The 20,729-nt window shown below is 46.7% G+C and overlaps 1 protein-coding gene and 1 pseudogene across 1 annotated transcript; both read left to right on the forward strand.

The window, feature by feature from the left end:
• The first annotated feature begins 10,975 nt into the window (after window positions 1-10,975).
• LOC124045330 lies at window positions 10,976-13,410 on the forward strand (annotated as a pseudogene).
• A 216-nt stretch (window positions 13,411-13,626) lies between these two features.
• LOC124045331 (ras-related protein M-Ras-like) lies at window positions 13,627-14,171 on the forward strand. Its single transcript, XM_046364632.1, has one exon. The coding sequence runs from the start codon at window positions 13,641-13,643 to the stop codon at window positions 14,169-14,171; it is 531 nt and encodes a 176-aa protein (XP_046220588.1). The 5' UTR covers window positions 13,627-13,640.
• The last annotated feature ends 6,558 nt before the right edge of the window (window positions 14,172-20,729 follow it).

Raw genomic sequence — 20,729 nt, forward strand, 5'->3', positions numbered from 1 at the left:
CTCCCCGCTGGCTGGTTGGATGTAGAGGGGTTGAAGAAGGGATCTGCTCCCCGCTGGCGGGTTGGATGTAGAGGGGTTGAAGAAGGGATCTGCTCCCCTCTGGCTGGTTGGATGTAGAGGGGTTGAAGAAGGGATCTGCTCCCCACTGGCTGGTTGGATGTAGAGGGGTTGAAGAAGGGATCTGCTCCCTGCTGGCTGGTTGGATGTAGAGGGGTTGAAGAAGGGATCTGCTCCCTGCTGGCTGGTTGGATGTAGAGGGGTTGAAGAAGGGATCTGCTCCATCCTGGCTGGTTGGATGTAGAGGGGTTGAAGAAGGGATCTCCTCCCTGCTGGCTGGTTGGATGTAGAGGGGTTGAAGAAGGGATCTGCTCCCTGCCTGCTGGTTGGATGTAGAGGAGTTGAAGAAGGGATCTGCTCACAGCTGGCTGGTTGGATGTAGAGGGGTTGAAGAAGGGATCTGCTCCCCACTGGCTGGTTGGATGTAGAGGGGTTGAAGAAGGGATCTGCTCCATGCTGGCTGGTTGGATGTAGAGGGGTTGAAGAAGGGATCTGTTCCCCACTGGCTGGTTGGGTGTAGAGGGGTTGAAGAAGGGATCTGCTCCCCGCTGGCTGGTTGGATGTTGAGGGGTTGACGAAGGGATCTGCTCCACTGGCTGGTTGGGTTTAGAGGGGTTGAAGAAGGGATCTGCTCCCTGCTGGCTGGTTGGATGTAGAGGGGTTGAAGAAGGGATCTGCTCCATCCTGGCTGGTTGGATGTAGAGGGGTTGAAGAAGGGATCTCCTCCCTGCTGGCTGGTTGGATGTGGAGGGGTTGAAGAAGGGATCTGCTCCCTGCCTGCTGGTTGGATGTAGAGGAGTTGAAGAAGGGATCTGCTCCCAGCTGGATGGTTGGATGTAGAGGGGTTGAAGAAGGGATCTGCTCCCCGCTGGCTGGTTGGATGTAGAGGGGTTGAAGAAGGGATCTGCTCCATGCTGGCTGGTTGGATGTAGAGGGGTTGAAGAAGGGATCTGCTCCCCACTGGCTGGTTGGGTGTAGAGGGGTTGAAGAAGGGATCTGCTCCCCGCTGGCTGGTTGGATGTTGAGGGGTTGAAGAAGGGATCTGCTCCACTGGCTGGTTGGACGTAGAGGGGTTGAAGAAGGGATCTGCTCCCTGCTGGCTGGTTAGATGTAGAGGGGTTGAAGAAGGGATCTGCTCCCCGCTGGCTGGTTGGACATAGAGGGGTTGAAGAAGGGATCTGCTCCCTGCTGGCTGGTTGGATGTAGAGGGGTCGAAGAAGGGATCTGCTCCCCGCTGCGTGGTTGGATGTAGAGGGGTTGAAGAAGGGATCTGCTCCCCACTGGCTGGTTGGATGTAGAGGGGTTGAAGAAGGGATCTGCTCCCTGCTGGCTGGTTGGGTGTAGAAGGGTTGAAGAAGGGATCTGCTCCCCACTGGCTGGTTGGATGTAGAGGGGTTGAAGAAGGGATCTGCTCCCTGCTGGCTGGTTGGATGTAGAGGGGTTGAAGAAGGGATCTGCTCCCTGCTGGCTGGTTGGATGTAGAGGGGTTGAAGAAGGGATCTGCTCCCTGCTGGCTGGTTGGATGTAGAGGGGTTGAAGAAGGGATCTGCTCCCTGCTGGCTGGTTGGATGTAGAGGGGTTGAAGAAGGGATCTGCTCCCCACTGGCTGGTTGGATGTAGAGGGGTTGAAGAAGGGATTTGCTCCCTGCTGGCTGGTTGGATGTAGAGGGGTTGAAGAAGGGAACTGCTCCCTGCTGGCTGGTTGGATGTAGAGGTGTTGAAGAAGGGATCTGCTCCCCGCTGGCTGATTGGATGTAGAGGGGTTGAAGAAGGGATCTGCTCCCCGCTGGCTGGTTGGATGTAGTGGGGTTGAAGAAGGGATCTGCTCCCTGCTGGCTGGTTGGATGTAGAGGGGTTGAAGAAGGGATCTGTTCCCCGCTGGCTGGTTGGATGTAGAGGGGTTGAAGAAGGGATCTGCTCCCCTCTGGCTGGTTGGGATGTAGAGGGGTTGAAGAAGGGATCTGCTTCCTGCTGGCTGGTTGGGTTTAGAGGGGTTGAAGAAGGGATCTGCTCCCTGCTGGCTGGTTGGATGTAGAGGGGTTGAAGAAGGGATCTGCTCCCCACTGGCTGGTTGGATGTAGAGGGGTTGAAGAAGGGATCTGCTCCCTGCTGGCTGGTTGGATGTAGAGGGGTTGAAGAAGGGATCTGCTCCCCACTGGCTGGTTGGATGTAGAGGGGTTGAAGAAGGGATCTGCTCCCTGCTGGCTGGTTGGATGTAGAGGGGTTGAAGAAGGGATCTGCTCCCAGCTGGCTGGTTGGATGTAGAGGGGTTGAAGAAGGGAGCTGGATGTTCTACAGTACTGGTACAGTCCACCTCTTGGGATCCTACAGAGGCTGTCTCAGCTGACTGACGGGCTGGCTCTGCGGGTGCCTGATCTGAGCAGGGCTGTTGAGTTTGACTTATCTCCTATCATCATGACATTCTATATGCCGCTCATACCAACACACCCTGGAATACTAACACACACTCATATAAACTCACTATCAACACACACACTCATATAAACTCACTATCAACACACACACTCATATAAACTCACTATCAACACACACACTCATTTAAACTCACTATCAACACACACACTCATATAAACTCACTATCAACACACACACTCATATAAACTCACTATCAACACACACTCATATAAACTCACTATCAACACACACACTCATATAAACTCACTATCAACACACACACTCATATAAACTCACTATCAACACACACACTCATATAAACTCACTATCAACACACACACTCATAAACTCACGCTATCAACACACACACTCATATAAACTCACTATCAACACACACACTCATATAAACTCACTATCAACACACACACTCATATAAACTCACGCTATCAACACACACACTCATATAAACTCACTATCAACACACACACTCATATAAACTCACTATCAACACACACACTCATATAAACTCACGCTATCAACACACACACACTCATATAAACTCACTATCAACACACACACTCATTTAAACTCACTATCAACACACACACTCATATAAACTCACGCTATCAACACACACAATTAAATAAACTCACTATCAACACACACACTCATATAAACTCACGCTATCAACACACACAATTAAATAAACTCACTATCAACACACACACACTCATATAAACTCACGCTATCAACACACACAATTAAATAAACTCACGCTATCAACACACACACTCATATAAACTCACTATCAACACACACTCATATAAACTCACTATCAACACACACACTCATATAAACTCACTATCAACACACACTCATATAAACTCACTATCAACACACACTCATATAAACTCACTATCAACACACACTCATATAAACTCACTATCAACACACACACTCATATAAACTCACTATCAACACACACTCATATAAACTCACTATCAACACACACACTCATATAAACTCACTATCAACACACACACTCATATAAACTCACTATCAACACACACACTCATATAAACTCACTATCAACACACACACTCATATAAACTCACGCTATCAACACACACACTCATATAAACTCACTATCAACACACACTCATATAAACTCACTATCAACACACACACACTCATATAAACTCACTATCAACACACACACTCATATAAACTCACTATCAACACACACACTCATATAAACTCACTATCAACACACACACTCACTATCAACACACACACACTCATATAAACTCACTATCAACACACACACTCATATAAACTCACTATCAACACACACACTCATATAAACCCACTATCAACACACACACTCATATAAACTCACTATCAACACACACATATAAACTCACTATCAACAATATAAACTCACTATCAACACACACACTCATATAAACTCACTATCAACACACACACTCATATAAACTCACTATCAACACACACACTCATATAAACTCACTATCAACACACACACTCATATAAACTCACTATCAACACACACACTCATATAAACTCACTATCACTCACATAAACTCACTACACACACTCATATAAACTCACTATCAACACACACACTCATATAAACTCACTATCAACACACACACTCATATAAACTCACTATCAACACACACACTCATATAAACTCACTATCAACACACACACTCATATAAACTCACTATTCAACCCCTTTACTATTTATGCTATTGGGTATCACACTGAGCTTTTTAGATACCGATTTCAACAGTAGGTCAAAGTTTAATGGGAAAAGTCAATACTACACAGAAAAAGGATATGCACATTTGTATGTATACAGTACATTTATTTTTGTAGCAATGTGTTACATGTAAACAGAAAGTTCACATCTGCATGTCCATTTTTACATATTTCTTACATGTAAAGTCATATATAGTGAACAGAAAATTTGCCACAAAATGACATCACCATGACACAAAATGACATCCCCATGCCACAAAATGACATCCCCATGACACAAAATGACATCCCCATGACACAAAATGACATCACCATGCCACAAAATGACATCCCCATGACACAAAATGACATCCCCAAGACACAAAATGACATCCCCATGACACAAAATGACATCACCATGACACAAAATGACATCCCCATGACACAAAATGACATCCCCATGCCACAAAATGACATCCCCATGCCACAAAATGACATCCCCATGACAAAATGACATTCCCATGCCACAAAATGACATCACCGTGACACAAAATGACATCACCGTGCCACAAAATGACATCCCCGTGCCACAAAATGACATCCCCATGACAAAATGACATTCCCATGACACAAAATGACATCACCATGCCACAAAATGACATCACCATGCCACAAAATGACATCCCCATGCCACAAAATGACATCCCCATGACACAAAATGACATCACCATGCCACAAAATGACATCACCATGCCACAAAATGACATCACCATGCCACAAAATGACATCCCCATGACACAAAATGACATCACCATGCCACAAAATGACATCACCATGACACAAAATGACATCCCCATGCCACAAAATGACATCCCCATGACACAAAATGACATCACCATGACACAAAATGACATCCCCATGCCACAAAATGACATCCCCATGACACAAAATGACATCACCATGACACAAAATGACATCACCATGACACAAAATGACATCCCCATGACACAAAATGACATCCCCATGACACAAAATGACATCCCCATGCCACAAAAAACGCAATAATGAAAAAACCTCCGGAAGTTCTGTAATAAAGTATGTAACACTACAAGTTCCCATCTTCTTGGTGGGCATCCTGTCAGTCTTGTTGGTCTGGCCAGAGATTTTCCTCAACATCACATCTGATGTTTTCCCTTGAGATGCACTGGGGGAAAATGTCCTGGCGTGGAGCATCCATCCCCTGCAGTGATCGCCTGTGATGTCCTCACAAGCAGCATTCATGGCATCTAACAGAGACTTCTGATCTTGTGCCCGATAGTCATATACTTTCCACCTCCATGCTGAACAAACCTCTTCTATTGGATTCAGGAATGGGGAGGATGGTGGAACAACTCCATTGTAATTCTGTGCAGCAAACCTTTCCCTGACAATGTTGGTTTGGTGGAAGCTGACATTATCCCACACAATTACATCATTTGGCAAATCTGGTCTAACTAAACCTCTTTGGTGTTCTGGTATTAGGTCTCTGTAAAGTGTATTTATAATAATAATAATATGCCATTTAGCAGACGCTTTTATCCAAAGCGACTTACAGTCATGTGTGCATACATTCTACGTATGGGTGGTCCCGGGAATCGAACCCACTACCCTGGCGTTACAAGCGTGGCGTTACAAGCGCCTTGCTCTACCAACTGAGCTACAGAAGGACCACATTTAGGAAGAACAGGAGAAGTTATAGGGCCCAATGTGTGGAATATGTGCTCACAGCATTCTCAGAAATGGCAGCACACATTGTAATATTGCCCCCATGTTGGCCTGGTGTGACAGTCGTGGCTCGGTGTCCAATGAGATTGCTGCCACGCCTCCTGCCTTTGGCCAGATTGAACCAAGCCTCGTCCCAAAAACAAGAATGTGGATAATGTCATGTCCTTCCAGCTCCATTATTCTCTATATAGTAACACAGAAAATATAAAGTTAGTGTTACATATCCTATTCTACAATCAGACAGTTTAGAAAAGTAGAAATGTTTTCTGTTCATATGTGTATCTACAACTTCAAGAAGTATATACAGGCCTCATTGTAGTACAGTAAAACTCCCTGTACAATATACCATGTGCACACGAATGGTTTACCTGGACATACTGGTACCACAGCTCCTACCTGGACACACTGGTACCACAGCTCCTACCTGGACATACTGGTACAACAGCTCCTACCTGGACATACTGGTACCACAGCTCCTACCTGGACATACTGGTACCACAGCTCCTACCTGGACATACTGGTACAACAGCTCCTACCTGGACATACTGGTACCACAGCTCCTACCTGGACATACTGGTACCACAGCTCCTACCTGGACATACTGGTACCACAGCTCCCACCTGGACATACTGGTACCACAGCTCCTACCTGGACATACCTGTACCACAGCTCCTACCTGGACATACTGGTACCACAGCTCCTACCTGGACATACTGGTACCACAGCTCCTACCTGGACATACTGGTACCACAGCTCCCACCTGGACATACTGGTAGCACAGCTCCTACCTGGACATACCTGTAACACAGCTCCTACCTGGACATACTGGTACCACAGCTCCTACCTGGACATTCTGGTAGCACAGCTCCCACCTGGACATACTGGTACCACAGCTCCTACCTGGACATACCTGTACCACAGCTCCTACCTGGACATGCTGGTACCACAGCTCCTACCTGGACATTCTGGTACAACAGCTCCTACCTGGACATACTGGTACCACAGCTCCTACCAGGACATACTGGTACCACAGCTCCTACCTGAACATACTGGTACCACAGCTCCTACCAGGACATACCTGTACCACAGCTCCTACCTGGACATACTGGTACCACAGCTCCTACCAGGACATACTGGTACCACAGCTCCTACCTGGACATACTGGTACCACAGCTCCTACCAGGACATACTGGTACCACAGCTCCTACCTGGACATACCTGTACCACAGCTCCTACCTGGACATACTGGTACCACAGCTCCTACCTGGACATAGTGGTACCACAGCTCCTACATGGATATACTGGTTCCAAAGCTCCTACCAGGACATACTGGTACCACAGCTCCTACCTGGACATACCTGTACCACAGCTCCTACCTGGAAATACTGGTACCACAGCTCCTACCTGGACATAGTGGTACCACAGCTCCTACCTGGATATAGTGGTACCACAGCTCCTACATGGACATACTGGTTCCACAGCTCCTACCTGGACATACTGGTACCACAGCTCCTACCAGGACATACTGGTACCACAGCTCCTACCTGGACATACTGGTACCACAGCTCCTACCAGGACATACTGGTCATACTGGTACCACAGCTCCTACCAGGACATAGTGGTACCACAGCTCCTACCTGGACATAGTGATACCACAGCTCCTACCTGGACATTCTGGTACAACAGCTCCTACCAGGACATACTGGTACCACAGCTCCTACCTGGACATACTGGTACCACAGCTCCTACCAGGACATAATGGTACCACAGCTCCTACCTGAACATACTGGTACCACAGCTCCTACCTGAACATACTGGTACCACAGCTCCTACCAGGACATACTGTACCACAGCTCCTACCTGGACATAATGGTACCACAGCTCCTACCTGGACATACTGGTACCACAGCTTCTACCTGGACATACTGGTACCACAGCTCCTACCTGAACATACTGGTACCACAGCTCCTACCAGGACATACTGGTACCACAGCTCCTACCTGGACATACTGGTACCACAGCTCCTACCAGGACATACTGGTACCACAGCTCCTACCTGAACATACTGGTACCACAGCTCCTACCAGGACATACCTGTACCACAGCTCCTACCTGGACATACTGGTACCACAGCTCCTACCTGGACATACTGGTACCACAGCTCCTACTAGGACATACTGGTACCACAGCTCCTACCTGAACATACTGGTACCACAGCTCCTACCAGGACATACCTGTACCACAGCTCCTACCTGGACATACTGGTACCACAGCTCCTAACAGGACATACTGGTACCACAGCTCCTACCTGGACATACCTGTACCACAGCTCCTACCTGGACATACTGGTACCACAGCTCCTACCAGGACATACTGGTACCACAGCTCCTACCAGGACATACTGGTACCACAGCTCCTACAGGACATACCTGTACCACAGCTCCTACCTGGACATACTGGTACCACAGCTCCTACCAGGACATACTGGTACCACAGCTCCTACCTGGACATACTGGTACCACAGCTCCTACCAGGACATACCTGGTACCACAGCTCCTACCTTGACATACTGGTACCACAGCTCCTACCAGGACATACTGGTACCACAGCTCCTACCTGGACATACCTGTACCACAGCTCCTACCTGGACATACTGGTACCACAGCTCCTACCTGGACATAGTGGTACCATAGCTCCAACCTGGACATACTGGTACCACAGCTCCTACTTGGACATACTGGTACCACAGCTCCTACCTGGACATATTGGTACCACAGCTGCTTCATTCTGTCACTATTCCTCTCAAATGGCACCTTGTAAAGTTGTTTTATAGTCATTCGATAAAAAAACTCTGTCTATAGTGGAAAAGCTGACAGAATTGACATTTGTGAAGATACTGTTGTCATTTATGATTCCACGTTGAATCTCTTTTAGCAGGGTAGAATTGTTGACCATGTTGCAAATTCATTGTTCTGGCTGATGGCTGAATACTGTTGTTCTGCCATCAGCATGAGGTCGTTGTGCAGTCCTATATATGACATGTAGAGGTCGTTGTGCAGTCCTATATATGACATGTAGAGGTCATGGTGCAGTCCTATATATGACATGTAGAGGTCATGGTGCAGTCCTATATATGACATGTAGAGGTCATGGTGCAGTCCTATATATGACATGTAGAGGTCATGGTGCAGTCCTATATATGACATGTAGAGGTCGTTGTGCAGTCCTATATATGACATGTAGAGGTCGTTGTGCAGTCCTATATATGACATGTAGAGGTCATTGTGCAGTCCTATATATGACATGTAGAGGTCGTTGTGCAGTCCTATATATGACATGTAGAGGTCGTTGTGCAGTCCTATATATGACATGTAGAGGTCATGGTGCAGTCCTATATATGACATGTAGAGGTCATGGTGCAGTCCTATATATGACATGTAGAGGTCATGGTGCAGTCCTATATATGACATGTAGAGGTCGTTGTGCAGTCCTATATATGACATGTAGAGGTCGTTGTGCAGTCCTATATATGACATGTAGAGGTCGTTGTGCAGTCCTATATATGACATGTAGAGGTCGTTGTGCAGTCCTATATATGACATGTAGAGGTCATGGTGCAGTCCTATATATGACATGTAGAGGTCGTTGTGCAGTCCTATATATGACATGTAGAGGTCGTTGTGCAGTCCTATATATGACATGTAGAGGTCGTTGTGCAGTCCTATATATGACATGTAGAGGTCGTTGTGCAGTCCTATATATGACATGTAGAGGTCGTTGTGCAGTCCTATATATGACATGTAGAGGTCGTTGTGCAGTCCTATATATGACATGTAGAGGTCGTTGTGCAGTCCTATATATGACATGTAGAGGTCGTTGTGCAGTCCTATATATGACATGTAGAGGTCGTTGTGCAGTCCTATATATGACATGTAGAGGTGTTGTGCAGTCCTATATATGACATGTAGAGGTCGTTGTGCAGTCCTATATATGACATGTAGAGGTCGTTGTGCAGTCCTATATATGACATGTCCTAGACATGTAGTCATGTGCAGTCCTATATATGACATGTAGAGGTCGTTGTGCAGTCCTATATATGACATGTAGAGGTCGTTGTGCAGTCCTATATATGACATGTAGAGGTCGTTGTGCAGTCCTATATATGACATGTAGAGGTCGTTGTGCAGTCCTATATATGACATGTAGAGGTCGTTGTGCAGTCCTATATATGACATGTAGAGGTGCAGTCCTATATATGTGTGCAGTCCTATATATGACATGTAGAGGTCGTTGTGCAGTCCTATATATGACATGTAGACATGGTCGTTGTGCAGTCCTATATATGACATGTAGAGGTCGTTGACATGTAGCAGTCCTATATATGACATGTAGTGGTCGTTGTGCAGTCCTATATATGACATGTAGAGGTCGTTGTGCAGTCCTATATATGACATGTAGAGGTCAGTCCTATATATGACATGTAGAGGTCGTTGTGCAGTCCTATATATGACATGTAGGGTCGTTGTGCAGTCCTATATATGACATGTAGAGGTCATGGTGCAGTCCTATATATGACATGTAGAGGTCGTTGTGCAGTCCTATATATGACATGTGGAGGTCGTTGTGCAGTCCTATATATGACATGTAGAGGTCATGGTGCAGTCCTATATATGACATGTAGAGGTCGTTGTGCAGTCCTATATATGACATGTAGAGGTCGTTGTGCAGTCCTATATATGACATGTAGAGGTCGTTGTGCAGTCCTATATATGACATGTAGAGGTCGTTGTGCAGTCCTATATATGACATGTAGAGGTCGTTGTGCAGTCCTATATATGACATCTAGAGGTCGTTGTGCAGTCTTATATATGACATGTAGAGGTCGTTGTGCAGCCCTATATATGACATGTAGAGGTCGTTGTGCAGTCCTATATATGACATGTAGAGGAGGAAGGACGGGCGTAACTGTGGCTTGGATTGAAAGCAGAACTCTGTCTCAGAGCTGTAGGGCCCTTGGGGCCCCAGTAGAGGATGCACCGTGGTGTGGACAAGGACTTCCAGACTTCAGCGCGGAGGATGGGTACATCTTTGCTGTTCCAGTTGTCTGTCCATGAGCGTGAACTGGACTTGGTGTTCCTGGACCACAGCTATGCTAAGCCATGGAATGCCCACCCAGACGCCAGCAGTGCCCGGCCCACGCGCATGCTGTTCGTCACACCCCGTCGCCAACCTGATGCCGTTCCGGAATCAGACCTGTCAATAGATGTGGAATCTGTCACGCCTACACCTATTCCACTCTGTGACAATCAGAAAGCACGCAGTGTTATGAAGGAGTGTGAGCGACATGTTTTATTTGCTCGCACAATTGCTGAGGGTCCCCCACCCCCTGATGACTGGGAGGAACACATCAACAAGGCTGGATGGTTGGTCATTCAAAACAAGTTGTTTAATAAGGTGCTGAAGGCTCTGCAAGCTGAAAGACTGGCCCGGCTGGCCAATGAAAACGCCTCCAATGAGCCAGTATTGCGCAGGATTGCTGTGGACAAGTGTGCCTGAAAGGTGCGCCATGCACTGGCCAGTGTCAACTGGGACACCAAATTGACCCAGTGGCTACAGAGCACCCTGATAGAATCCCTCAGTCTTGCCATGCTGGCCGCTTACCTAGATGTACTGCAGACACTCAAGAGCAAGTTACCCTCGCTGATTGACAGGATGCTGCTGACTTCATCAGTGAAGACTGGAGCGGCCGGTGCAGAGGCCCTCTCTCTGCTACTGAAGAGGCCCTGGGACCCAGCCGTGGGCGTTCTGTCTCACAACAAACCGAGCAAGCTTCCTGGCTCCCCACTCATCTTAATTGCACCATCAGGGCCCACCAATCCTGCGCCGAATGAGATTTTGGCAGTCACAGCTCTCCTGCTTGGGAAAGGTAATCCCGGTAAATACCCAAGTAAACAGTGGAGCCAATGTGGGCATCACTCAGTGTCTGGAGCACATGTTGGGCACCGTCAGGGCCAAAGTCATGGAGGTCCACAGTCACTTCCCTCACAAACCCGTTATCCTGGTTGGCTGGAATGTGGGAGCGCTCATCGCCTGTCATGTCTCTCTCATGGAATACCTGACTGCTGTGGTGTGTCTTGGCTTTCCACTGCTAACCATCAATGGACCAAGAGGGGATGTGGACGACCCCTTGCTGGACATGAAGACACCAGTGCTGTTTGTGGTTGGTCAGAATGCTCTGCAGTGTGGCGCAGAGGCCATGGAGGAGTTCCTATGACATGGTGGTGGTGGGGGGAGCCGACGACAACCTCAGAATCAACTCCACAAAGATGAAATCAGAGGGACTGACACAGACCATGGTGGATCGCTGCATTCAGGATGAGATAGCAGACTTCCTGTCGGGGGTGCTGACGCGGGCGGAGGGCCACGGCCATGGCTCAGGAGAGCTGAGGGACCTTGACACGGAGAAGAAGAAGAAGCCTAGACGCGAGCTACCCTTTGACCTGGAAAGGGGCCGCCCCTCCTCCCCTGCCCTCAGAGTACCAATATCCCCCTCAGGCTCCGAGGACCTGTCCAGTGTGTGCAGTAGTCCCACCTCCAGCCCCAAGCCAAAGACGTCAGGACTGTCCCCAGCACAGAAGTGCAGTCTGATCACTGCCACACAACTCCTCAAGACCCATATGCAGCGGTCTGGGACTGTGCTCACACACAAGCAGGCACAAGCCCAGTTTGCTGCTTTTATGAAACAAAACATGCTTGTGAGGAAAAATCTTCCTCCTGGCACTCCCTCCTGTGTCTTTGTTCCTGTATCCAGTGAGCAGACCGAGGGCCTGGAGAGAGACGAGCTGCGGGCCCATCTGAAGAGGAGGCAGACTCCCAGCCCCACTCCCACCAAAGCCTCCAAGAGAGCCAAGATTAAGGTGAACATTCTGCATGGAGAGACAGCAGGGGGCGCTGTCAGTTCTACAGCACAGGAAGGGGGTCCTTCTGGGATGCCCCTAGCTGTGACTTTGGGACAGACTGTGTCTGGAGCCAAGGAACTCTCTGGACTCCTCACATCCCAGCGCACCTTCCGCCAGCAGCCTCCTCCAAGGCCTAAGTTTCAGTCTTCAGGAGATCATGACCAAATCCCCTAGCCTGCCCACCACCACAGCTAGCATGGGCAGCATTCAGGCCTCTGGTGGGAAGCCCCAGGGTCAGGTCCTTAGCTCCATAGGTACTGGCAGCAGCACTCTGCTCCGGGCAGTGCCTGTGGTCTCCACTGGAGGGCTGTCCAAGACCACTGCCATCCACCAGCTTCTCACCAATGGCGGGCTGGCCAAGCTGGCGAGCAGCCTCCCTAGCCTGGCACACATCTCCACCCAGAGTGCCGGTACGTCCCGAACTGCCAAACCACGGCGGCCACGCTGAATGCCCAGGGTTCTCCTTAACCCCCTGATTTTCGGAAAAGCTAGAATAGCAGGACGGGCCCTATCGCCAGGTCACCTTGGCCACACTACAGATAGCTGACTGAGATAGTGGACAGCATGATCAATAATGTGTATGCAGATAGTCATCCATGAGGATCCTAGGTGTGGTCAGTATCAGGAAAACCAGACTTGCAGCCATGTAACATCAAAGTGTACAGATTTGTATCGTAAGGGATGATGTGTTTTTGTACTAATGTTCATGTTTGGAAGAGCGCGCTCACCATCCAGTTTTTTCAGAAGATCTTTGTGTCTGACTATGACCCCACCATCGAGGACTCCTACCTGAAACACACAGAGATAGATGGACAGTGGGCCATCCTGGACGTGCTGGATACAGCAGGCCAAGAGGAGTTCAGTGCTATGAGGGAGCAGTACATGAGGACGGGGGATGGCTTCCTCATCGTGTTCTCTGTGACAGACAAGGCCAGCTTTGAACATGTGGACCGCTTCCACCAGCTCATCCTCAGGGTCAAAGACAGGGAGGCCTTCCCCATGGTGCTGGTGGCCAATAAGGTGGACTTGGTTCACCTCCGCAAAATCACCAGCGACCAGGGGCAGGAAATGGCTGCCAAACACAATATCACGTACATTGAGACAAGTGCCAAGGATCCCCCTATGAATGTGGACAAGGCGTTTCATGAACTATTCAGGGTTATAAGGCAGCAGATCCCAGAGAGGAGCCTGAAGAAGAAGATGAAGTGGTGAGGAGAACGATCTACGGGTTCTCACAAAGTCCACTGTGTCATCTTGTGATGGTGTCGCCTCTGCTAGCAATGATATTAGAGAGAACTGCGGACTGGCAGTAACCAACAACTGGAGGGGGAATTGGGGGAGATAAGGAACTGACTGTTGACTGTTACGGTGTCAAAGAAAATCCCTCACTCCAAGGCATGGCCAAGTGGGGTCTTACAGGGGCATCATTGTCTGCCCGCTTCCCCTAATTGGTCAGAAAAAAGCACTCCCGGAAGAGCTCCTTATGAACTGACTGATTTCCAGACAGTGCAGTGATGATGCTCTCCATGGAAGTGGAGGTGGACATCAAGGTATTCTCCTGGGTGGGGAGATGTGACGTTAGATGTTGTTAGGGACCTATGATCTGAGTGTTTTGTGTTGTGGTTGTAAGTTCTCCATGGTGTTGAATGTTAAATTCTGAAATGATAAAGAGGACGATAATGAAGTACATTCTATCTGCACTAGCCACAGGCATAAGAGGATTTGGCTTTGGGGTCCTGAAGAGAAGTGGGAGGATGTGGCTGTTAGTGCGGTGCCTTGCGAAGGTGTTCGGCCCCCTTGAACTATGTGGCCTTTTGCCACATTTCAGGCTTCAAACATAGACATATAGAACTGTGTTTTTTTGTGAAGAGTCAACGGGTGGGACGCAATCATGAGGTGGAGCGACATTTATTGGATATTTCAGACTTTTTTGACGGGTCAAAGGCTGAAGAATTGGGCGTGCAAAATTATTCAGGCCCTAAGAATTGCAAATCCAAAAAAAAAAAAAAAAAAAAAAAAAAAAAAGGGCTCTTGGGTTGTGTGTGCTGCAGAAGTTTTGTTTGTTTTCAGCGTTTGTAGTTTATAAAGTATTTAACTCAATCATCGGTGTGATCGCTTTAGATCGTGGTTGTTTTTGTTTGGGACCGCGCCCGTTATCGATCGCATGGATTAGTAGCAACATTGTTGCGAAGCTTTAACAAACAAACCAACAAACCATCGGACAGTCAGACACCGGCAGGCCTGAAGACCACAGCTAAGATTGATCTTTTTCTCTCTCTTTCTCTTTGCTCTCATTCCAGTGCTTTACCCTGCAACAGACTCTATATTTGTTAAATGCACTGCCCATTGAAGTTCATTAGAGCTGGACTATTATTTCCCTGCCAGAAGTATTTGGATGGACATTTTAGTAGGTTACTTGCAAGTTGTATATTATGTGAACTGTATTGAGGTGCGGTGTACTAATGACATGTGGCCGAGAAGACTATGGACATTTTTAAGGCCTTTGTTGTGTCGATGTTCATACCCTCTGCACTCACCCACTAGAAAATAATACAGATTATTGCAAATCCTATGTTGATGACTGTTCGTATGAAGTTGCTGTTGAATTGCTCTGCCATTATTAGTATTAGTATTATTGTATGAGGTATTCTTGTTTGGGTTACCCCTGTGCTGTGCTGTGGGTTTTATATGGTGTGTATTCTTTTTTCTCTCCACTGGCTATCTGGTAAACAGGCTACACTCTAGGCAGTCTCTTCTGCTGATGTGTGTGGGTCTGGTAGTGGTACTCTCTCTATTCTACTATTTTCCTTTCGGCATGGTTAATACCTGCCTGGCGCCCGAACAAAATCTTTCTTTACCCCTCTCTTAATAAATACCGCTACAAGGTCGTTGTGCAGTCCTATATATGACATGTAGAGGTCGTTGTGCAGTCCTATATATGACATGTAGAGGTCGTTGTGCAGTCCTATATATGACATGTAGAGGTGCTCTGCCCTATCAGACATGTAGAGGTCGTTGTGCAGTCCTATATATGACATGTAGGGTCGTTGTGCAGTCCTATATATGACATGTAGAGCTTGCATGAGGTCAGTCCTATATATGACATGTAGGTCTGTTGTGCAGTCCTATATATGACATGTGAGGTCATGCAGTCCTATATATGACATGTATAGGTCGTTGTGCAGTCCTATATATGACATGTAGAGCTGCTCTGCAGTCATATATGACATGTAGAGTCATTGTGCAGTCCCTATATATGACATGTAGAGTGGTCGCTGCTCTGCCATCAGAGCTGCTCTGCCATCATGAGGTCGTTGTGCAGCCCTATATATGACATGTAGAGCTGCTCTGCCATCAGCATGAGGTCGTTGTGCAGTCCTATATATGACATGTAGAGCTGCTCTGCCATCAGCATGGTCGTTATGCATGTTTTATATAAAGACATGTACATGAAGCTGCTCTGCCATCAGCATGAGGTCGTAAACAGCCCTATATATGACATGTAGAGCTGCTCTGCCATCAGCATGAGGTCGTTGTGCAGCCCTATATATGACATGTAGAGCTGCTCTGCCATCAGCATGAGGTCGTTGTGCAGCCCTATATATGACATGTAGAGCTGCTCTGCCATCAGCATGAGGTCGTTGTGCAGCCCTATATATGACATGTAGAGCTGCAGAATGAGCCATCAGCATGATATTGTATTCGTTGTGCAGCCCTATATATGACATGTAGAGCTGCTCTGCCATCAGCATGAGGTCGTTGTGCAGTCTTCTGTAAGGGTTTTCTTCTGGTGAAAGAGAGGCGGACCAAAATGCAGCGTGCTTGTTATTCATGTTTTTAATAAAGACGACTATACATGAACAGACTATACAAAACAAGAAAAGTGAAAACCTAAACAGTCCTATCTGGTGCAAACACAGACACAGGAACAATCACCCACAAAACCCAACACAAAACAGGCTACCTAAATATGGTTCCCAATCAGAGACAATGACTAACACCTGCCTCTGATTGAGAACCATATCAGGCCAAACATAGAAATAGACAAACCAGACACACAACATAGAATGCCCACCCAGCTCACGTCCTGACCAACACTAAAACAAGGAAAACACATACGAACGATGGACAGAACGTGACAATGTTACAGATAGTATATTGTATTCAAATTGTGCTGCATTACTGTATTACTGTATTACTGTATATTCCTCATATATCTTACAGTACATTGTGATTTTCACTTGCATGTACGTTTACAATAGTTGCTGTATTGTTCTGAATGAAATGCTGTAACAAAAGTAAAGAACGAGTACATATTGACCTGTTTACATTAGGCTGTACTCTCCTACCAGCCTCTTCTATTGTCAGACCATGGTTTATAACACTGTGGACCTGTTTACATTAGGCTGTACTCTCCTACCAGCCTCTTCTATTGTCAGACCATGGTTTATAACACTGTGGACCTGTTTACATTAGGCTGTACTCTCCTACCAGCCTCTTCTATTGTCAGACCATGGTTTATAACACTGTGGACCTGTTTACATTAGGCTGTACTCTCCTACCAGCCTCTTCTATTGTAAGACCATGGTTTATAACACTGTGGACCTGTTTACATTAGGCTGTGCTCTCCTACCAGCCTCTTCTATTGTCAGACCATGGTTTATAACACTGTGGACCTGTTTACATTAGGCTATACTCTCCTACCAGCCTCTTCTATTGTCAGACCATGGTTTATAACACTGTGGACCTGTTTACATTAGGCTATACTCTCCTACCAGCCTCTTCTATTGTCAGACCATGGTTTATAACACTGTGGACCTGTTTACATTAGGCTGTGCTCTCCTACCAGCCTCTTCTATTGTCAGACCATGGTTTATAACACTGTGGACCTGTTTACATTAGGCTATACTCTCCTACCAGCCTCTTCTATTGTCAGACCATGGTTTATAACACTGTGGACCTGTTTACATTAGGCTATACTCTCCTACCAGCCTCTTCTATTGTCAGACCATGGTTTATAACACTGTGGACCTGTTTACATTAGGCTGTACTCTCCTACCAGCCTCTTCTATTGTCAGACCATGGTTTATAACACTGTGGACCTGTTTACATTAGGCTGTACTCTCCTACCAGCCTCTTCTATTGTCAGACCATGGTTTATAACACTGTGGACCTGTTTACATTAGGCTATACTCTCCTACCAGCCTCTTCTATTGTAAGACCATGGTTTATAACACTGTGGACCTGTTTACATTAGGCTGTGCTCTCCTACCAGCCTCTTCTATTGTCAGACCATGGTTTATAACACTGTGGACCTGTTTACATTAGGCTATACTCTCCTACCAGCCTCTTCTATTGTAAGACCATGGTTTATAACACTGTGGACCTGTTTACATTAGGCTGTGCTCTCCTACCAGCCTCTTCTATTGTCAGACCATGGTTTATAACACTGTGGACCTGTTTACATTAGGCTGTACTCTCCTACCAGCCTCTTCTATTGTCAGACCATGGTTTATAACACTGTGGACCTGTTTACATTAGGCTGTACTCTCCTACCAGCCTCTTCTATTGTCAGACCATGGTTTATAACACTGTGGACCTGTTTACATTAGGCTGTGCTCTCCTACCAGCCTCTTCTATTGTCAGACCATGGTTTATATCACTGTGGACCTGTTTACATTAGGCTGTACTCTCCTACCAGCCTCTTCTATTGTCAGACCATGGTTTATAACACTGTGGACCTGTTTACATTAGGCTGTACTCTCCTACCAGCCTCTTCTATTGTCAGACCATGGTTTATAACACTGTGGACCTGTTTCATTAGGCTGTGCTCTCCTACCAGCCTCTTCTATTGTCAGACCATGGTTTATAACACTGTGGACCTGTTTACATTAGGCTGTACTCTCCTACCAGCCTCTTCTATTGTCAGACCATGGTTTATAACACTGTGGACCTGTTTACATTAGGCTATACTCTCCTACCAGCCTCTTCTATTGTCAGACCATGGTTTATAACACTGTGGACCTGTTTACATTAGGCTGTACTCTCCTACCAGCCTCTTCTATTGTCAGACCATGTTTTATAACACTGTGGACCTGTTTACATTAGGCTATACTCTCCTACCAGCCTCTTATATTGTCAGACCATGGTTTATGACACTGTGGACCTGTTTACATTAGGCTATACTCTCCTACCAGCCTCTTCTATTGTCAGACCATGGTTTATGACACTGTGGACCTGTTTACATTAGGCTGTACTCTCCTACCAGCCTCTTCTATTGTCAGACCATGGTTTATAACACTGTGGACCTGTTTACATTAGGCTGTACTCTCCTACCAGCCTCTTCTATTGTCAGACCATGGTTTATAACACTGTGGACCTGTTTACATTAGGCTGTACTCTCCTACCAGCCTCTTCTATTGTCAGACCATGGTTTATAACACTGTGGACCTGTTTACATTAGGCTGTACTCTCCTACCAGCCTCTTCTATTGTCAGACCATGGTTTATAACACTGTGGACCTGTTTAAGGCTGTACTCTCCTACCACCTCTTCTATTGTAAGACCATGGTTTATAACACTGTGGACCTGTTTAAGGCTGTACTCTCCAACCAGCCTCTTCTATTGTAAGACCATGGTTTATGACACTGTGGACCTGTTTAAGGCTGTACTCTCCTACCAGCCTCTTCTATTGTCAGACCATGGTTTATGACACTGTGGACCTGTTTAAGGCTGTACTCTCCTACCAGCCTCTTCTATTGTAAGACCATGGTTTATAACACTGTGGACCTGTTTAAGGCTGTACTCTCCAACCAGCCTCTTCTATTGTCAGACCATGGTTTATAACACTGTGGACCTGTTTAAGGCTGTACTCTCCTACCAGCCTCTTCTATTGTCAGACCATGGTTTATAACACTGTGGACCTGTTTACATTAGGCTGTACTCTCCTACCATCCTCTTCTATTGTCAGACCATGGTTTATGACACTGTGGACCTGATTAAGGCTGTACTCTCCTACCAGCCTCTTCTATTGTCAGACCATGGTTTATGACACTGTGGACCTGTTTAAGGCTGTACTCTCCTACCAGCCTCTTCTATTGTCAGACCATGGTTTATGACACTGTGGACCTGTTTAAGGCTGTACTCTCCTACCAGCCTCTTCTATTGTCAGACCATGGTTTATGACACTGTGGACCTGTTTAAGGCTGTACTCTCCTACCAGCCTCTTCTATTGTCAGACCATGGTTTATGACACTGTGGACCTGTTTAAGGCTGTACTCTCCTACCAGCCTCTTCTATTGTAAGACCATGGTTTATAACACTGTGGACCTGTTTACATTAGGCTATACTCTCCTACCAGCCTCTTCTATTGTAAGACCATGGTTTATAACACTGTGGACCTGTTTACATTAGGCTGTACTCTCCTACCAGCCTCTTCTATTGTCAGACCATGGTTTATGACACTGTGGACCTGTTTACATTAGGCTGTACTCTCCTACCAGCCTCTTCTATTGTCAGACCATGGTTTATGACACTGTGGACCGGTTTACATTAGGCTGTACACTCCTACCAGCCTCTTCTATTGTCAGACCATGTTTTATGACACTGTGGAGCTGTTTACATTAGGCTGTACTCTCCTACCAGCCTCTTCTATTGTAAGACCATGGTTTATGACACTGTGGACCTGTTTACATTAGGCTGTACTCTCCTACCAGCCTCTTCTATTGTCAGACCATTGTTTATGACACTGTGGACCGGTTTACATTAGGCT

The sequence above is a fragment of the Oncorhynchus gorbuscha genome, linkage group LG10 (assembly GCF_021184085.1).
Source record: "Oncorhynchus gorbuscha isolate QuinsamMale2020 ecotype Even-year linkage group LG10, OgorEven_v1.0, whole genome shotgun sequence".
Lineage (NCBI taxonomy): Eukaryota > Metazoa > Chordata > Actinopteri > Salmoniformes > Salmonidae > Oncorhynchus > Oncorhynchus gorbuscha.

Bases quoted from the DNA above. Each gene is read 5' to 3' on its own strand.
- LOC124045331 (XM_046364632.1), top strand. From the start codon at position 13,641: ATGATGTGTTTTTGTACTAATGTTCATGTTTGGAAGAGCGCGCTCACC.